General features: G+C 35.8%; 1 protein-coding gene across 4 annotated transcripts in view; it reads left to right on the top strand.

The window, feature by feature from the left end:
• The window catches only part of DIAPH2 (diaphanous related formin 2), a 245,851-nt gene that overhangs the window by 100,456 nt on the left and 124,052 nt on the right, over nt 1-21,343 (top strand). For all 4 annotated transcript variants that reach the window (XM_075435212.1, XM_075435213.1, XM_075435214.1 and 1 more), the window contains 2 exons: nt 7,453-7,582; nt 20,592-20,715. In XM_075435212.1, coding sequence (XP_075291327.1) covers nt 7,453-7,582; nt 20,592-20,715 — 254 coding nt within the window. The remainder of the gene's footprint in view (nt 1-7,452; nt 7,583-20,591; nt 20,716-21,343) is intronic.

Below are 21,343 nucleotides of genomic sequence, written 5' to 3' on the forward strand. Positions count from 1 at the left end.
AGGGGAAGTGATGGCTGTGCATGAAGAGTACCCTAGCATAGCACGGACTTGAGAAGGTTCCTGCACTCCAGGTGATAGATGTCTGAATTGCTGTCAATGCAAATCCCCCAGATGTTGACACAGCTCATGTAGATTGACTAATCTTGCAAATTGTTCTCTACTGAACTGAGTAATTGCTGAAGCACAGCAATCTGTGCTTACAGCTAAATTCCATTTAAAATAACTGAGACAAAAATCTATGACTATTTAATTCAGCCTTGCCCTCAGAAACAAATTATATTTGTTAACTTTTTGTTTTCGAGATAGGTATTTCTGAGGGAAGTCTTTTTTTCTTCCTCCTGTGACATTGGAGAAAATACTTAAATGTTCTCCCTGATAAAGTGTTGATTGTGCTGTTGCATTTAGGTACCAGCAGTATTTTGTTACAAGGCAATGTCTAAAATTAAAATAATCACTAAGACAGTGATGTTTGTTGGAGGGGGGGAAGAAAAAGTATTCACCAACATGTAGACGTGGAATTGTGTCATTAGTAGCTCTACATATTGATTAAACCTTGTGAATTATGAATCATATGTTCCAAGCTCAGAACAAGTCAGTTAATGGAAATGTAGATAAGTTTCTCTGGACAGTGACATGTGCCTGGTCTGCAATTCAGATTTAGTTGTTTATTACTTGAGATAAAAGATATTTTCTGCTATTTCAAGCTCCAGTTTTCATTTTTTTAATGTATTTGCCATTCTAATTTGAATTAGATTATTATAATAATAGGCTTTTGAAAGAGTTATTTTTTTTCTCAAATGATGTTGTACCTGGACTTAAGCTTTAGTATCGTATTTAGAGAAGTAATCTTCTACTCCATTGAAGTTTAATTTTATAAGCAAGAGATGTTTACACAGTATTTGTGATGAATATTTTTTTTTTAATTCACTGCTAAGAATCCAAACTTATATTTGGGTAATGACTCTTTTTATGCATTGGTTATTTTCAGCTGATAATTGCATTTCAATCCTGTTTTCAATAGCTTTAAAATTCTGCCCTCCCATTTTCCACTCAAAGTAGTAAGACGGCTTTATTGGCTTTGTGCTCTTAACTAAGAGTACACTCTGACAGGCCTTTGCTAACTGTTGTGGATAGTAAAAAATGTTAAACTACACCAGCCTTTATAAGAAGCAGGTTTAGTATCTGTGTACAGCCACTTACCAGCTTGATTACATTATTCAAACAGTCTCAAAATTAGTGATTGTTGATCAATAATTGCTATTCACTGTGAAAATGGCAACTTCTGTCTGTGTAAGCATGATGGGTGAATGTATTGTCCTGTTTACTGAAGTCTTGCTGTGAATGCAGATTTCTAATTTACATTCCTTGGCTGAAGAAGACAATAAGAGAAGTGACATCTAACAGCAAGAGCAAGGCAGCAGTCTGTTTGCCAGTGTCAGCTGGCTGCCATGTTTTTTCCTCTGTGGGGCATCTGGTTGCTACTCAATTTTAAAGGCTGTGTGAACACTGGAAGACTTTTCTTATGTTTTTTATTTTTTGTGTGGTGGCAATTTCAGAACACACTGTTACCCCATTAGAGGTCTTCCTTCAATTTCAAGTGTCTGTATTTCTGCTCCCAGGCATTGTATTTCAGTCGTCAAGCTTTTTAAGAGGAATTTGTGAGCGTTTATTTTGCATTTTGATAGAATAGCTGTAAAGCACAAAAATTACTAACTTATTTTAATATTTTGTGCACTAGTGGTTTTTATGTATGGAACCACGATGAGCAATAGGATGTTACAATTCAGAAGTCGCCCTTCCATAACCTCAGGTACATTGTTAGATTAGAAGTCAGATATAATGTGCCAATGAAACTTTGTCCTAATTTTTTATTTGCCACAAAACCTGCTACTTTTTTTTTAAAGCAACTTTAGAACGAGGAGAAGGAGTTCTTACCAGTTTTAAACATTACTTGCCTGAAGTAAGAACTGCTTCAACAGGAGATTCAAAATCAAACAAGACCATCTGGCTTAATGTTTGGAGGTGTCATTTCTTTGTCTGATTTTTTGACTTATTTTGGTGACTCTCTGTTATGGTTCTTGATGGGACAAAGTAAAGTGTAGGTTAAATAACAGTATTATCCTATGAATATTGTTGCTCTGGAAGGACTTCAGCTCTTCTGTGAATAGAATCTATAATAAATCTAGCTGACTTGAGTCATATGTTAGCTTTTAGCTGTTCTTTACCACATGCTGATCTTTTGCCCGAAGCCAAGGATTTAAGTCTCAGAAAAAATAACCAGAAAACATATTAGGGTAAGGGGAGTCAAGCCAGTGGATGTTTGATCAATGATTTTTAAAGGCTTGATGTTTGTAAGTTTTTAGTTTGTGGGGGTTTTTTTGGTTTTTTTTGCTTTTTCAGCCAGGGACTTAAACTATGTTGGTTGTTGGACTTTCTGCCCATGATAAAAGTTCTTTTAATTTTGTTTTTTGAGTCAGACAGCAATGTAGAACATACATCTGTGTACACATTTCTGTGTGCAGAACACACAGAAAACAGAGTTGTTTTAATGATGAGGTATCCTAATGTGATGAATTCACTTTTCAATAGAACCTGATTTTTTTTTTTTTGTCATCCTTGAACAATCTTAAATGTATTGCAGGTATTAAATGCTTAAATGTATTGCAGGTATTGATCTGGGATGACTTTTTTTTGTGAAATAAGTTCTATAAACAACTGGTCATTTTGTACACAGAAATCTGTTATTTGGTAACAGCTTTTAATAAAACGTGATAAAGAAAAGAAAGTATGAATTCAAACCTGTCTGGTCATAGCTAAAAAGCTAATGCCTGCATAGTAATTGCAAATCCTTAAAAACAGATTATCTTTGTGGATGTTATATTGCAGTGCATGATGTTATTGAAGAAAGAAATGATTTGTAAACAACCTTTGGCAGTAGACAGAGAACTTAATTTTGTTCAAACGAGAGAGATCAACATTAAAATTCATGTGCTGTATCAAGACTGGCAAGCAGTAGCAGCTACTCTGACGTATGCACTAGAGCATTCATGATTGCCTAAGTGTTAAGTGCTCTGTGAAAAATATAAATATGGCAGAAAAAGTAATAAAGTTTGGGGAGGCTGCTGTAGTAATTCACTAAAGGTAAATCTTTTTACCAGTTGTTGCGTTTGATTAATATGTACGAATGATCCAACTGCTGTTCTGAACCCCTACTGCAGCAGTTACTGTCTCTTATCAAGGACCAGAGAACGCCTGTAGTTCTGTAAAGTTGCACTAGACAGAAATTAAATTTACCAGAAGGAGGTTTGCTTTAGGCATATGTAGGGTACAACTTCTTTTTGTAGTGAATTAAAGACTAACAGCAAGCGTCCCTTTAATTTAACAAAGGTTGTGTAGTACTCTAGATGGATCAATGTGTATTTTATATAATAAGTAATATTATGTTACTTCTTATTCATAGTGTAAATAGTACAAGACAAGCTATTTATCTAGTTTGAGTATTACTGACTAGTGTACACTTATTAGTTGTCTACCAACCCCTTTTCTGTTAAGGTGGGAAAGATTTCAAGGATATGAAAAGTTATGTAATCTCATAAAAAAACCAAACAATAAAAAGCTTTTTTTTATAGCTATAATAATCAAATGTCACTCTAGTGATAGTTAAAACGTACATTTTTCCTTACATTGTCTGTCATTTTTAACCCCCACACCTGAAAACTGAATCCAAGAGTACCTGGTAAAAAAAATAATTGCTGGAAGTGGGTTGTGGTGTGATTTAAATGTTTTAAATGCTTTACCAAGATACTACATGTAAAGGAGATTTTCATTATAGTGATGTTATTTCTGAGCTACAGACCTAAGCGTTGTACTTTGTGTATTACTCGATCTGAATGGGTGTGCTGTGAGTATTACGTTCTCTGTATATGAGTCTGTAATCCTTTCCCAAGCAGTGAATCTGAGAGTATTGAGCACTCAGCTGGAAGCTGCTTTCTGAAGCCTACACCGAGCAATTTATTTCTTTATTAATTTTACTACCAGGTGTTATTCCCAAATTCTCTTGCTCAGATGAAGAAAGGCCATAGAATCAAAACCTGTATTTGAAGATTTTAATACCACAGTGTTAGTGGGTTTTTTGTAAGTAAATAAATTTGGAAAACCTTGAGTCAGTGACATGTATTGTTAGTGTTTTGCAAATGCCAAATATACAGACACTGCTCTGTAAAAGCATTTATGTTCCGGTGTGTTAACACTACTAAAGGTGTAGAAGTAAAGCAGTAATTTGTATTCTAAATAGTGTATTCCGTTACTGTTGGTGAGTTTTGTTGGTTTACCAAGTCTCAGGGAACTACTGTTATGACTTCTCCAATATGGTAGTGCTTTGAGAACTAGAAGGATAAAAATACAGAGGGCATAATACAAAAACATTTGAAAGGCAGGGATTTTTAGGATTCACAGACTTCTCTTCTAGGACCTATATTTATTAGACAGGAAGAGAAATCCTTTTTATAACCTATTTTGTTTGATTTTTTTGTTGTTTGTTTAACATACCTAGGTCAGTATGAAAGAAATGCTGGCTGCTTCTAAAGATGTAACCCTTTGTACAGTCCACCTTCTCCTTTGCAAGGGGCTTGCTTTTGCACTGGCCTATGTCCATACGTACCTACAGTCATGAGGCTGGAACTCTTAATAAGACTGTGAAATGGATGTCATTTTTCCTTTTTTACTCCTATACGAACCCATAATATCACTGGGAATTTAGAACCCATAGAATATTGCGTTAAAGTATGTGTTTCTGATTCAATTGTCTGTTAAGATGCATTTAAGATCCACCATATTTAAAAAAAGGAGTTCTAATCACTGTTTGCTGTAAGTCTCAGCTGTGATTGTTTGTGAAAATAGTGAAGAAAAGGGTGTGGAATGAAAACAAGAAGGAAAAAATGTTGATCCCCCCCCCCCCCCCCCCCCCCCCCCCCGCCATGTTTTGTCCTTAGTGTGCTAACCCAAGTAAGACCTGTAGCAACCTTCCAGTACCAAAGAGGCTACTGTAAAGGTGGAGCCAAGCTTTTTAGGAAAGTGTACAGCAAAAGAATGAGAGACAGGGATCATAAATTCAAGCAAGATACACTTTAACTGGATATGAGGAAAACAAAATTTGCATTCTTAAAAGATGACTTTTTAATTCAGAATACCCAGAGTTGTCTTTTCCGTAAAGTAGAAAATGTTAAGTTCTACCCAAGAATAAAAAGAGAGAGGAGACAAATAATTTACCCTTAATACAAATATAGTCTGTGAATACAGAGAATGTAAAGGCAGAGCCATCATGTTATTGGTATTCCAATTGTTACCTTTCGTTTCTGTTTTTATATTTAAGTAATATCTGCTAAACTACACTCAAGAAACACCTATCTGTCTTACCTTCTCATTGTATTAGTAGGCTTAGAACTTGGTTTTTAAAGTATGTATATTGATTCTAAAGATCAAGCAGAGCTAAATGTTACTCATTGTGTCTCAGCTATTGAAAATATGGATGAATGTAGCTGAGATGGGTTTCTCAATGGGGCCCAAGAAGCGAATTTGCCACAGGTGTTTAAGATCTGGATGGCTGTTTACTGCAGGTTTTAAACAACTCAGCAGGTGCTAATATAAACTCTTGTTAATATGATGTTACTGTTGGTGGCAAAACATGTTTCAGGTGTAATCTGAAGGCAAAATAATTTTGTCCATTTAGAAAAAGAAAGTGCTTTATCCACTTGACGATGTCAGAGAGATCAGACTGCTAATCCCACAGTTCTTGTTCACAGACAAATTGAAATGCCATTTCTTTTTACCATGCAGATGTTTAGCCACTAAATCTATGTTTTTTTTCTAGTTGGAAAAACTTCTATGTATTTGACACATTAAAACCTTTTAACTGCATACTATTACTGAGCATTGTTTAGTCTTTAATCACCAAATCGGTATGAATTAAATTGCTTTCTTAATTGCCTAAATACCTTATATTTTTAAAAGCCTGTTTTTCAGCTGCACCCATTTATTCTTAACAGGGTAATCCTTAAAGCTGAAAGGGCTGTATTAAATTGAACATCGATGGCAAGCCTGTCATGAGGATTATAGAATTAGAACTTCTAGTGATTTAGAGAATGAGAAAACAAATAGGAGATTTTACGCACACATTTATGCATTCTTCTTAAATAAATCCTTGATTTCATTTGTTGTGTGTGTTGTAGCTTACTTGTAAGAACTGTACTAGATGAATTAGTAAAATTCTGTTAAAAAAATCTTTACAGATGTGCAACTGATTCTCTATAGAAAGCAAAGTACACTCATCTCAAACTCTTACCTACACCTACTGTCTCTATTGCCTTTGTTAATGAAGGGTAACCTCTACTTCCACTAAATCTGCAGTCAACTCGTGCCTTCGTTCTTTATGTCTGTGTAAAAATGGAGAAACTAAATTTGGACTCATTTTCTCATTCGCTTAAGTTCATGACGTTCCTTTGCATATATACATGTTCTCTGCCATGGAATTTAGCCACAGGTATCTATGTTTACTTGGAAATTTGCCACTAGACCTGTATTTTACCTATTATTTCAGAAGTAATTTTTAAAAATAATAAACTGATTCTAGCTGTTGATGCACTTAGGTTAATGCAGAACAGAGGGTCTTACCACCTTCAAGTCTAGGTTATTTCAGACCACTAAAAATTGCCGCTGCAGTTGAGCAGATAGTGAAAATATGCTACTACCTCTTTCTTTGCACAATGCACAATTTTTATGTATATCATCAATAAATCTGGATGTACTAAATTTCCTTTACTGGCAGTTAGGATTACCTTTGCTTCTATGGTCATTTTGTGTTCCAGTGGGGGTTGGGGTGAGACATTTATTTCATGTGTCTGTGTAAGAATTTGTCAGAAAGTCTTCAGGATAAAGCAGTATGCTTTAGGTTTTGCTTCAATAAAGAATTGTGGGTTTGCAACAAGGATTTTCTTTAACTTGATGGGTAAAAGAACGAATTCTGACTTTTAACATGGTGTCCAGCTATGCAGCATTTCAAAGGGATTCGTTTAGATATCTGGCCATGGGGAGCTTTGGAGGAATGAACTAAATTTAATTCTGTTCTGTTTAATCTCGGGTTGTTTTTTTTTTAATTTCAGCAAGCGTTCTGAACTGGTGTTGCTAAAAATCTTAAAACTTTATGGACTGTCTTCAGATTTTCTTCTCGGCATAATTATTCGTTAAAAAATACAGCATAGGGATAGATTCCCTTTGCAGTTCTTTAGAATTTCAGACTACAGAAATTTCATTGTGTAGATTTGTTTAATTTGCAGGCAACCAGTTTAGGTAACTTTTTTCCAGTGGGTTTACATCTGCAATATTCACTTTATTTAAACATTTTACTAAAAAAAGTAACATTTTTTCTTTCTGTGGTGTCCCGTATTCACTGTTTAGATTCGAGATACTAAATCATCAGATCAGAAAACAACCCTATTACATTTTGTGGCAGAAATCTGTGAGGAGAATTACCGGGACATCTTAAAATTTCCAGATGAATTGCAGCATGTGGAGAGTGCAAGCAAAGGTAAGCAAATAGATAAACTCCTAAAGGTAATAGCTGTTGCTTTGACATTAAATACTTCCAACATTTCACTTGTAGGTCATAGGATTATGTAACCTGTCAGCATTGATGATGCAGTGGATTTGGCTTTTCTGGTATTTATTGACCTGAGAAAAAGTGAGGAGGGGAAAGACAGTGATAAAGTAACTTTTTTCTGAAGTAGATTGTGGAAATAATACAGCATGTTTCAGTTAAGTACTTAGATCACTTATGATACGTGATTTTTATGAGTGGTGATGATGGCTAGCTTATCATTAAGCCTTGGAAGTCTGGTTGCTTGAGAGTGAAGACCTATGTGTGTGCATGCGTACACACACAGCACGTGTCTCATTTTAACACTTAAATGAACCTTTGAATAGAGAATCACAAACACGCTTTCTTAGGATCCCAGATGGTATATAAAATGTACAGTTTAATTATACTATACAATCAATGATTAATACTGATTTTATTCTTGGTCAGTCAGCAGTATGGCCTGGTGAATGTGATAGAAAACTTCATTCATATTTTGGATGTCTTTTTATGAAAAATACACTGTCCTACTTGGTGTACTTGTTGCTTAGATATCAAAAGTGAAGGCTATGTGATAGTGGCTGTTGAACACATCGCAGACTGTTTTATTTTGAGTGAGCCTTGCTGGTTCATGAGAAGATAAATACTTTGGGAACACGAGAGTCTGAAGGGAAAGAGGGGAGGAAAGAAGTTGGATAAGCATTTCCACTAACTCTGTCCAGATTTTCTCTTGCAGTTTTTTGTCATCTTTTTTTTCAGTGTCAGTTGGTGTCTCTCTTCAGTGCAGTGGTCAGCTGTTGGGTATTTTTTTTTAATTAGACTTTTTTTTTTTTTTCAGTTTGTCATCTTCTATTTTAAACTTGGGTCTAGTGAGAGCAGAACTCTTGTTTCCCCAAGGACTTAGGTTGGCTGATGAACCATTCTCTAACTTGCTGTTGTTTCATCTCTAACTTATTCACAGATTTATGTGATTGTCTTTGTCATACTTTTTTTTTTTTTCTGTTTCTAAAATGCCAGGTACCTTTTGATGAATATTTTTCTGCATATAAACTAAATTTTATTTGTATTGATTAAATGGCTCCATGCTTCACTTTCCTCTTTGCTGATGAATACTTGATTGGCATGAATGCCAACTGGCAAAACGGAACTGATCTATCTGTACAGAGTTGAGGATAGTATTGTGTTTTAAGGCAGTATAGAGACTGAAGAGATAACTTGTACATTACCATCCTGAATATACCATATATATATAAACATATATAGAAATAGAAGTGCATGCTTAAACAGCGTACAGCTGGCTACTTATATCTGAGGAAAGCTATGGATGTTACACAACGAATTTTTACAGTTAATATGAATTTTGCTATTTGCTCTCAATGTTGTTTGTTCCCAGCCTCTGATATGGACTCAGATAATGTCCTCAAGCTGATCCCCCCCACCCCTCAACCTTACCCTGTAAGTGTCACTGGTCTGGCCAGCATGGTCACAAGGACCTATGATAGAGTAACATAGTGATTAATTTTATTTATGCAGATAGCAGTTTGTCATCTTATTTAAATTCCGGAAGTGTTTTTTACCACTTGATATTTTTATTCTGGAGGTGATTTTTTTAAGTTTAATCTTTTTGTTCCTACATCTCTTGTTAAATTCTTTACAAAGGTTTATGGTTTACTAACCACGTTTGATGATCTTTTATTAATTTTATTCTGTGGCTAACACTTTACCTTGCAGCTGTGAGATTTTTGTAGTTTAATTCAAAGCCTCTGATGTTCTGCAAGTTGACTTGAGGAATTAAACCAAAAGAGTTAGTCAAGTTTAGTTAAGCTATAGCATCCAAAAGAGAGAAAGCACATTAATGGGAGCAAAGTCACGAATAATCCTGATGCTTAGAATATTCATGAAAAAGGTTTTATTGCAGCTATAATTTAATTCTGTAAGATAAAAGTTCATTACATTTCCTAAAAATAGCACTGGCTTCTTATCAGAAGCCCAAACTACTGTTCCTTTTTAATGACCAAAACTTCCCTTTCAGCCCTTCTTTTTTTTCCGTAACAAAGCAGATTTTTGGCAGAATAAACGTGTTTTGTACAACTTGCTTCAACAGTTCCCCATGGTATTTCTTGGTTTCTGTTTAATTGTAATGTTCATCTGCTCTGCCACGTGCGGTCATTTTTTGTGTGTGGGAAGTTAACATGCGTTGGGTGGAAGAGAAGACTTTTACTTCTTATTGATTGTTTGGTGTTTTATAAACCAGTGGTTTCAGAGATGGACAGTTAGGTTTATTTTTCCTGTGGGAGGCTACTTTTCAAATAAATTTGCTGACAAATATGAGGACATTGGCATCAGTTAGTTATACATAAAATAAGGAGATCTACCAGCAAATATTATCTCTGTATGAATTTTAAGTAAGCAAATATGAGCTAAATGCGTGACAGTGATTACTTCAGATGTGTGCTTCATAATTTTTAGGTGGAAGGCAGCCTCGTAGTTTGAACTATACATAAAATGCAAATACAAGACTCATCACATTCAACTTTTATTTAAATCTTGGGTGCATTTTCTCAGTTCTGCGTCAATAAAAAGGAAGTCTTGTTTTGCTTTAATTTTCATAAAAGAATAAAGAAACAGCTTTTGAGCAACAGATGATTTTTTTTTTTAACAGCTATCAGATAAAGCATAAAACTGGATTTTAATATGGAAAGGTCAATGGGATTAGATGAGCTGCCCATGCGTGTACTAAAATCTTCAATAATCTGTTATTAGGTATAATAAAGTATTTGATCTTTTTAAAGATGGAAAATCAACCTAGAGGTTTATGAAAAGTAAAAATAAATTAGGAAACAGTTTTATTCTAGAAAGTATAACCAAAGGTCAAACTGATTACCTATCGAGAGATTACTGGAAAAGCATTCCTTCTTACTTGAAGCAGATTATGTGAAAGGAAGACCAATAAAAAAATCACAAGGTTGTGACAAACTGGATTCTTTGACAGAAGTGATATTCACTTACCTTCCCCCAGTCTGCAGTGTTTTCCTCTTGGTCCTCTACTGCTGAAACTATGCAAAGCCTTTTTTTCCCTATTTCTGCCTCGTTCACTGTACTACTTATTCCAGTTGCTGGTTTTCATGGTATTTGCTCTTACCATCTTATAATCTGTGATTTTATTGAATACTTGACAAAATCCACTCTCTTTCTGCAGGTTCAGTCAAACACAACTTCAAAACAAAACCAAACATGAAGTACCTTACTGAAGTCAGATAAGTTGTGAAAAGTGTAATTTGGAATTACTTAGAAAAGATACATAGTTTTTAACTCGAAACTCTTCTGAGTGTCAAGCCTTCCAGAAATCATAAAAAAGAAATATGTAACACACAAAATTTAGAGGAGGAACATTAGCCAAGTATTTTATAATAACAACTTAATTACAGATTTCAGAAGAGCAACAGTTATAAATCACAATTCATGGATTAAACGTTGTGACGGTATTTAAAAAAAAAACCCAACCATTTATCACTTAACATTGTGTCCAGCTCCTCAGAAGTTTTACAACGCTTGGTATAGAGGTTACCTGCTTGCTTTGTCTGCCCAAGAGTAGGAGTTACTAGGCTGTGCAGAGTCATAGGAAGTTTTGTGAGCTCGTGTTGTCCCGCTGGTGTTTACTTAAGAATCAAGTGGATATAGAAAGCTGTTATCTGTAGTTGGCCATTGGCCAGTCTGTATGTTCTCCTGGCATGTTGGAGAAGTTAAAGTTATACCTCATATGTATAGACAGAGTATGGATTTTGGGTTTAGTTGAGCAGTTAGGACTCCCAAGAACAGCTAAACTACAAGCGAGGGGCTGGGCTTGACTGTGAATGCAGTATGGATAATAAAGTCTCTTTCAGAAATAATGAGGGGTTTTTCCAGTGCTTAACATACAGAACTGTGTGCCTGGTATAAAGGTACACCACTTAATAATTCTTTTAAAGTATTGTTAAAAGAAACACATAGCATTCTGAGTAAAATCAAGTGAAAATGCCTTTGGGGGAAGAGAATTATGTCTGTGTAGTGGACTAGAAAGTACTAATAACAGGAGCACAGATTTCTCACGTTGACAGAAAATTTATTTCTTTAATTTGCAAGCATATGGTTCTGACAGTTGAGGCATCTCTCTAGAAAGGACATTAACAATCAGAAGCACTGCAGAATGCAAATATATATACTTAATATATTATTACAAAAACTATAAGAAAAAGTTATTTTTTGAATTCTGAACAGGTACTTCAGTGTGATTTAATACCATAATTTTAGTGTAGGGAAAAGATTTTAAAACTTTCTGTGCCATTGTTGCTTTAAAGTATAACAATATGAAACATACTCATAAGTAGTAGTCGTTTTTCTGTCAAACAAAAGTTTTATAGTTTGTTGCAGTAGAAGAAACTGCTTCTAGAAAGAGATCTGCAGTATTTTCCACCTTGTGCAGTTTCAAGTGCTGAAACAGATTTTGCCCAATCTGGCACATTAGTGGATGTAAAATAGACAATGCCTTCTGGCGTGAGAAGTTTAATGCCTGCATCTGTGACTTTTCTCTGCATAATAGAATCTGAAGTTGGTATTTTGCATTATAATCAAAAGTCAGTCTTGCTCTGTGTAGTGACTTCTATAATTCTTCTCATTCACATCAACTGCAATATTGAAATGTCAGAAGCTTTCTCCATGTGTTTTTCCTAGTGTAGTAAATACACAGTTAGGTACCTCAAATACTGGGAGACTTTTTTCTCTAGTAACACTCCTGTATTTGCATATAGCATCACCATATTGATGGCAGCTTATGCATTGCCTCATTAAAAGTTTCTTGACAGAAGTGTTCTCCTTCAATGACAAGTGTCAGTGAGGAAGACGGGGAAGTGGAAACTTCACTGATAGCTTTTGTGTTCTAGTTCCAAGGCTCAATTTCTGAAAAAGATCTGTCGGAGACTCAGTAGGATTCTAGATTGGCTTACAGTCTGCAAAATTGCTTGCTAAATTTTCCAGTCAGAAGATTTTGAGGATTTATTTAGTTGCTGTCTTCTAATGTGTAATAAATGGCATGCAAAACCGTGGTAGTTCTGTGTTCTGAAGCTACATTTTGAAGCTACCATTTGGATTGTACATTAGACAAAGTTATTTTGTATGGCATGCATTTTAAGGATCCACTTTTCTCCCTGAAGTGTAAATATTAAGGGCAAAATTGAAGAATAGTCCAAGAGACTCTCAGGGGCTGTTGCTTATTAAAGAAATTAAAGCGTTTAAGAATTTCTGGCTGTAGTTAAACCAATTCAGATTTGAAGACTGCTTTAAATGACTTCTCAAATTGTGTACTCCATTTAGAATTCCTTAATACAAGCCACTAGAGAGAGGCGAAAGCTACAAAACGGCACTTCTTTTCTCTTTAGCTGTTCTTGAATTTGCACGTTCTTTGATGTGAGAGAGGTTGTTATACCTCTGGAAGCATGGCTTGCACTCCATTTAATTGGAAAGCCCAAACTCCTGTTATAAGTTGAGAGCCTGAATGGAGGTCTGTTGGATGAAGTTGCTCCACACCTTCTCTAGTGAGTATTTAGTAACAACAGATAGGATGTATTACAAAAGCTTTGCTCCTTCTCTTTCTTTGTATTCCTTACTTTCTGCGATTTTTGCACACATGCACCGCTGAATACGGCGTGCCGTAGCTGCTTCACAGTGAATTGCCACGTGTGTGTATCAGTTTGATACACCAACCAAGCAAAGTTGGACTATGGAGAAATAGTGACAGTGCAAAATATGGGCTTTTGAAATAAACACAGCAGAACTTAGCGTTTACAGTTAACACTTCCAAATCTGGATGCAATGAATAGAACGTAAAACTCCAGTTGCTTTTTTTCCCTTGCCTCACTTGCAGTTTGCCTTATACTTTTGCCAGGAAGTTTTTCTTCAGTATGATCATTTAATAGATACTGATTTTGTAATTATAAACTCTGTTTTCAAAATTATCTCAGCTTTTGATGTCTTCCAAGACTTTTGTAATTGAATTAACATCCAAGTAAGGTGAGTTTCTGTAGTGCTCCGTAGGAGATATCGGTGGTATTGCCAGGAGAGTGCTACTGGAGAAAATACTCTTCTCACTGGTCAGCACTGATACTTCTGGTTATGTTTCTGAAATTGGAACGCCTGTGTTCTAAAAGATTTTTATTTATTAAATGAAAAATCAGTTTATATTTAACTGATAAAGATTTTATTCTACATTGTACTGTTGTTTACAACTTAGTCAGTGAGGTGAACCTGAAGAGTTAGGTGCAAAGGCTGGTCATGACAAGAGAGTTGAGAGAATGTAGGAGGTTGGCACACACAGAATTTATGCAGGTCAGAAAAATAAGTGTAACACTTATCAGGACTCAGCCAAAAGGAATGTTACGGGCACAGAGAGTCTTTTCTTTTTCAGAAAACTGGTCTTTTGCTGCCAATTAATTTGACTTTAAGAAGTAAACAATTCTGAGCCAGTAATGAGTCGGATAATGTGAACAGTCCAATAAAAGGAAGAGATTTCATGTTCTGATATATCACTTTAGAGATCAATGGCTTTGTGCTGTGCTTTGGAAAGGATTTTGAACAACTGGCTTATGTCGATAGTGATAGTGGTAACGCATTTTGGGCTCCTAAGGCACTGTTTGTCACTTACAATTGATTCTTAATGTCTTAATAAGTTGTGTTATGTGCATCAGAATTACTCTTTTATTCTTAAAACATGTACATAGGCACATAATTGCCGGAGCAGAAAAGCAGATTCATTTCCTAAACCAGAGTACAGTTCTGTACATAAGCTGATATTAAACATAAGCTACCCACAGAAATTTCTCCTCTTCTTCTGTGGATATATTGAGTGTTTCAGGATTATGAGCAGTTCCCTAGCTCCAGACAGAAGGAAGACATGCTGCTTATGACGTGTCTGATTTTAGGCCTAACAGGCAATGGGTTGAGGTTTTTTCCCCACTATCTCACTTGTTAAGGCAAGCTTGTTAATGGCATTTGCACTTTGGTGTGTGTAATATTTAAATTAAATTTCCTCACTTTAGATAGCTGGTATTGTTGTTCTGAGAAGCTGAAAATCTGTTCATAGTTTGTACCCAGAATCTGTTTTTTGTAACTTTTTAGCTTGTGTGGTATCATTTTTTCCAGATGTGTGCTTAAAATCTGTCATCCTTTTCTTAAATTGTGTCAGATGTATCTGTTTTCTTTCTGTGATGAGACATACGAAAATGTCATATATGTTTGTAAATATTTATATTGTGATGATTTTGGGTCTTGATTCCAGTTGAGATATTTTTGGATAAGGATTGATAAGTCTCCTCCCTTTGTCTCTATAGATGGAGAAAAATATAGCAGTCTAGATCTTCTGCACATGCGTGCCTCATTAAACATAATCTTGGACTGAAAGATAATTAATGTTTTAGACTGAATCTCATTAAACTGTAAAGTCAAGAGGTACTTGGGGCTGGACTGGTTGCAAGGTGCTCTTACTTTAGAGTTGTGGTTCACGTCTGCTTGCAAATGGATAGAGTGATAGAATCAATGCACAATTGCTTTATAGTTGGCTAAGATAATGGTTTTACTGTAGAAGTCTGATATGATAAGGCATAGCTGTGTCATTGCCTTCCTTCACCATCAGTGTTGTGATAAGGCAACATAGATATCTTCCTCCCCCCCCCCCCCCCCCCCCCTCTGGTATTCAGAAGGAATTATGACCAAAGCCATATCTGTACTGCTTTTCAGAGTTGATCTTCAAATGCTGGATTTACAGTCACACAATGGTTTATCTGTATAGCGATGCACGTATGTATGTATACCTGTGAGGTATATTTATCACAGTAGGTATACATATATACCGACACATATAATATCCAGGCATACTCTGAGATACACGCGTGCACACGCGCACTGTGGGGCTCGGAATTCTCAAGTAGGCTGCAGCAGCACTGTTCACCTAACTCCAACAGAACATGTATTCTTTTAATAAAAATGAACTTAGTGGTATGAATTGAGTAGTCAATGATTACAATTTCTGCAGATTATGTATTTGCTCACCCATTTCCCCTTAAACTGTTTTTCAGACTTTTGTGAAAGACTACTTGCCATCTGCCCTCAGGCAATAAGGAATAAATAATCATTAGTATGCTCAGAATGTAGTTTATGGCACAAATACTGTCTAGACTTACAAATCCACTGGTTCATTTGCTTCATATAGACTTACCTTTGCTCACTGAAGTCGTTTATACCATTGGCTCTCACTTTCGAGTTTTTACTAAACGTGGACATGGCCGTCCCTGTTTTGCATCATGATCAGAGACCCTTTGAGTTTATTATGCAAGAGACACCGCACCTAATCAATATGTATCATTGCATCCCTTGTTATAGCGGAGGGCTCGTAGTCTGACGGAATCTTATTTTGGAAAGGATTAGTCTGTCCTATGGTACTATTACTGTGTTACTGTAAATATAGAATGCTTAACTTGACTGTGGGGACTAGCTAGCATTTGACATTAACATGAGATTAACTGCTTGTAGCATTTTTCTGGGACTAAAGTGGTCTACCAGACATTCGTTAAGCCTTCCTTAGCGTGCAGTCTGTGCAACTGCTTTCTCCAAAATAAGTGGATGGGGTTTTTTTTTACAGAACGGGAATTAATATAGGGAAAGTGGTAAAGTGAAGAAAAAAATTATCATCTTTCATGTCAAAATTTTGTTGAGCCTGCTCTTCAGTGACTGTGGATTTCCATCGTAGATGAATCATAATATATAAAATAATCTTTTAATCAGTTGTAGATTTAATGGTGCATGTTTAACTGAGCTGCATTCAGGCTTTGTGCAGAGAGAATATTGATAAATCTAGGTGTTTATATTAGTCTTCCACTGACATGAAAAATTCTGACAATGTATTAATATGCATAACTTCATATTCACCTTGTTTATTTTAATCCTGTATGTTAATAGTAGTTCTGTGTGATAATGCTTCAGTTAGTTGAAACATACATGTTTAATGTCTGGTATTAGATTTTTCCGCTATCTGATAAATCCTTTTGTAATGGTGGTTTGAGGTACACGTTGAAGATGCTGTATTTCTTTTCCCCTTACAGCTGCAGCAGCTCTCCGCAAGCAAGCCTATTCTTACTGCTAAATAACGGGATGCTCTGTTACGGTTTGGTACAGATTGAGAAATCTTGCTGCCTTTTTTCCTCTCTTTGGCCATGAATGTGGGTCCATGTATAGGTCTGGGGGTTTGATTTGAGGCCGAAGGATGTGCTAAGTGCCCAGTGGTGTGCCCAGCCTGACGCTGTGTCGGTGCTGGCAGCAAGGTGCGCTGCTTAGGGCCAGCACTGCAGTTCCACACGCTGTTTCCCCACCGCCCGCGCGTGTTCTCAGAGACGTAGCACACATTGCATCCCTGCCTATTCCCTTTGATATCTGTTTATGGACCTGTTTTATGTGAATCTACATAATGCTTTCCTAAACATCTGTCTCCAGTGTTCCCTGTGTCAGCAAGTTGGACTTTCTTTGGATTTCTCAAAGTTCCCGTTTCTTAAATGCTGACTTTTCCACTATGGATAGGGGTCTTAATTCTGCTATAAAGCCGTGAGGGTGGTGAGGTGGATTGTTTATCCCTGTTCATTTGTTTGACTTTTGAAATGTGGCGAATATTTTCTCTTTGCTGCTAATACATGGAAATGTCCAGGCTGCTTGTAGGTTGCTTCCTTTTTTTTGGGACTGCTCCTTCTAGAGTGGGGGGGGGTTATGGAGGGGGTTTTCCTCCGGCTGTTGTTGCTGGTGGGTGTTTCTTCTTTTTTCCTGTTTTTCGGTATTTGCCTCATTGTTGCTATCTTGTAATCAGATATTTGTATAGTGGATTTAGTTGGTTGCTTTCTCCTGCTGCAACAGTAAGTAGAACAGTATTGTAATTACTGGTACAGAGAAGCTTTCCCGATAATGGTTCCTGAACTGTGCTTCTGTGTCATGGAAGACCAAATGCTACCTTTTGTGTATATTTTCAGATTAGTTCTACTGGGGTGCCTAATTTTCATGTGGAATGATGGGCAAGTTGAAGGTGAACAAGCCTTTGTCTTGCTATCACCAGCTTGGAGGAGCAAAGTGATAGAGACAGGCTGTTTAGTATGTGCATTTATGGCATGGTTTCAAAGAAATGCCATTTCGCTGCAAGTAGAGTTTATGCTTTCATAAATTAGAACCTTGCAAGGCTTTTAAGAAACTCATCTGATTTTCCCTGAAAGAGTACAAGGTATTCATGTTGCCTCCTCTTCACATTACTGAAGTAGTAAATCTCTAATAAAACAGTTTTAGGGGGGGGAATGCAGATACTTAATCATAGTCTATATGTGTGTTTCCTGTTGCCTGGTCTTTTTAAGCTTGTCTTGCAGAACAACAGCTTCATAAATTGTTTGAACAGAAATTTGTACATTTGACTGGGCTAAGCAATAAGTAGTGTGCAAAAATGAATATTCTGCAGTGCTTTTTGATAATTCAGTGTGAATATAGAAGTTAGTTATGTGAAGCACAGCTTCTGAATGCAGCCTTGTTGCTTGGGTAGAGTTCCTTCGTACTTTCAAAGTCAGCCTGCACCTAATCTGAACTGTTTTCTGAACTTAGTTTTATGAAACAGAGTTACTGAGAATGGTTTTCTTCCATGCTAATCATGGGGCTAAGATTTCTTAGTTGTCATTGCTTGATGAATTTCTTTGCACTTATAAATTTCAGACAAAAATGAACTACTGCTCGTGCTAAGCAGTCATGCATTTCCATATTTTCAAATTGCTGAAAACAGTGAAGATTTATCTGTTCTGTTGCCTATTTACTTATCAGCAGCTGTTCTTTTTACCAGCAAAATTACCATTTGCATACTCCTGTTTTTCAGTTCTAGCATTTAATTTTTGTGCTGTTTGTCTGCCTATCCAACTACATAACATCCTATAATAATATTTTTTTCCTGACAATATCGAATGATTAAACTAATGCACCTATAACCTTAAAAGCTTTGATAATGTTTGTTGTTCAGACTGCTTTAGTGGTTGATTTCAAGGTTAACTCTTGAATGTTAATAACCACAAGCATGCTGTGGTCAGTATAGATTAATTTATTTTTTCCCCCAATTGATTTAAGCTTAAAAAGCTCTTTCACTATCATTTTAAGATTACGTGATTAGTAGTTCTTTTGGTACCCAGTATAAAATAGACAAAATTGAAATTAAGATCAAGATTGTCTGTGATAGACAACTATATTGGTGCCTAATGTATTTGAACGTGCTTGTGAAAAGGTAAATCTGTGATGTTACAGCTGATATGAATTATTACTTAAAAAGAATATAGAATTTATTTTGTTCTGGGAACAGCTTCCTTATTTACAGGATTTTTATTTCCTATACACCATTTTTCAAGCCATCTCGAATCAGGTTCCTGCTACTGTTTAATCTTACGTGGTCACAGCACAGTTTTTTAAGTTGCAAGAAATTAGGAAGATAAACCGTTCTTTTGAAAATAATCTGTGCTACTTTTGGACAAATGTCTTAGCATCAAAAAATAAGAAGTGGAAGCCCCTTAAGAAACAAAAGTCATATGCTTATCCTGACTGCGCAAAGTATTCTGGGGTTAGCTGGGATGCAGATCTGCAGTGTTAGCTTTGTAGAGCAGCTGCCTGCCAGTAGTCAAGAGCATTGACTTGGCCGATTACTGAAGAGTAGACCGTGTGCTGGATGTTCTCAGCTGGGGTTCCATGTAGCAAAAGTTGTTTCTGGCACTGTCTTTTTAAGAAGCGACCAACATTATATGCACTGGCACGAAAGGTGATGTAGTTTGTAGAGTATAAGTTGCCTCTGAAACCAAGTATACTTGACATATCCCCTACTGAATGAGGAGGAAGGGTGTGAAATGGTGCAAATGTGACAGTGCTCTTTGGGGAAGGATGATGTCGAGATTGTCCGCTTGTTCTTGAAAGCATATGTTTGTAAACTATGCAAGAGTGGGAAAGAACAGAAAATAGAATTTCATTCTAAAATGCATCTTTAAGTTGCAAGGAAGTGCTTGTCAAGGCACTCTTTATGATTAAACTGAGAATGATAAGTGGACTTCATGGATTATGTCGTAAAACTCAGTATTGTGGATTCAGTTTGTTTTAATATTACTATTTGTCAGGGGCTTCTCTGCAGAGACTCTGGTTTTCATCTAGTTCTGGAGTTGCTTTGTGCGATGGTGATGTCATGATTTCCAGTGGAGGTTTCTCTCATGATGTGTCAGTGGTTGTTTAGTACAAGTTACAGAAATAGGGGTTTACATTACAATAGCACATGACGAGAAGCCTCATTTCTCTAGAGCAGCCTCTCTTTTTGGTGCTGTACTGTGAGTCCTTTACTTCTTTTTAATTATCAGTAACTTTTATTATTCAGATCTACCTTTGATGTTAACGGAGGATTTCACTGATGTTGGCTTCTAGAAATCAGTTTAATTTCAATAAAAGAGAAATATTTGATCTTTTCTCCATGTCTGTCCCTTAAATAATTTCTGTAACTGAGTACATGCGTTAATAAGATCATTCATTTAACTAGCTACATGCATTAATAAGGTAAAATCTCTTTGAACCTTGGTTATTTTTTAATCTTTGAACTAGATTTAAAAGAATGAAACATTAGAATTTTTACCAATAAATTTAAATAGAAATTGAATAATTTGAATTAATGGTAGAATTAAGTAGTGACATTTCAACATTAAATATGATTTCTTGGTATATTACAGTAGATATTTTCACTTAACTTTTATGAATAATAGGATTTTTATGAGTAGTAATTCAGAAAAATGTGAGTCTACTTAAAGGAATCATTCTCCTATTTATACTGACATTGTTTTTTCCCCTCTGATACCCTTTCTGGAATCTGGAAGCTTTTTACTCATTGTCATTTTTTCCTTAGTTTCAGCCCAGACTCTGAAGAGCAACCTTGATTCAATGAACCATCAGATCAAGCGCCTAGAAGATGACATTGAGAATTTCCCTAAAACACAGGATGAACATGATAAGTTTGTAGAAAAGATGAGCATATCCTTTTTGCATGTCTTCGCTGGTGATCTGAACGTTCTGATTGTCTGGTTAAGTATTTACAGCACTGGAAAATAAGTTTTAAGTCTCTTTTTCAGTACTTTTATTCTAGTGCAGAGAGAAGTGTAACAGAACATGCTGAATGTAGGAAAACATGTAACAGTGTAAATTAAAGCATTTATGATCAGACTGGCAAGGAGGAAACCAGGTACCTTTCTTGAAGGAAGTAGATATAATGACCATTCATAAAGATGATAATATCGGGTTTGGGGTTTTTTTTTTTTTTTCCTTAAAGCACAGTATTTAGTGATAATTGTTGAATCATTTCAATCTAGAAAGCTATCAGCAGCAGAAGTGAGACTATTTTTTATTTTAGCTCTAGATGTGTTATTTTTGAAGGGGACAATATTACTTTGTTCATGTTTTCCTTTTTTTTTTGAACAGACCATTTTAGAGAAAAAATATTTACATTTTTTGTACTGAGGAGTGATTTGTCCTTTTATTATTAATAGATAATATAATAATTTATTAAATTTTTTTTATTAATAGAGACTGGAGATTGTTTAAGTACTAGTAAGTAAAATCTGTGGGAGAATACCAAATGAAGCCTGTCTAGCCCATTTGCCC

Source organism: Opisthocomus hoazin, chromosome 14 (assembly GCF_030867145.1).
Source record: "Opisthocomus hoazin isolate bOpiHoa1 chromosome 14, bOpiHoa1.hap1, whole genome shotgun sequence".
Lineage (NCBI taxonomy): Eukaryota > Metazoa > Chordata > Aves > Opisthocomiformes > Opisthocomidae > Opisthocomus > Opisthocomus hoazin.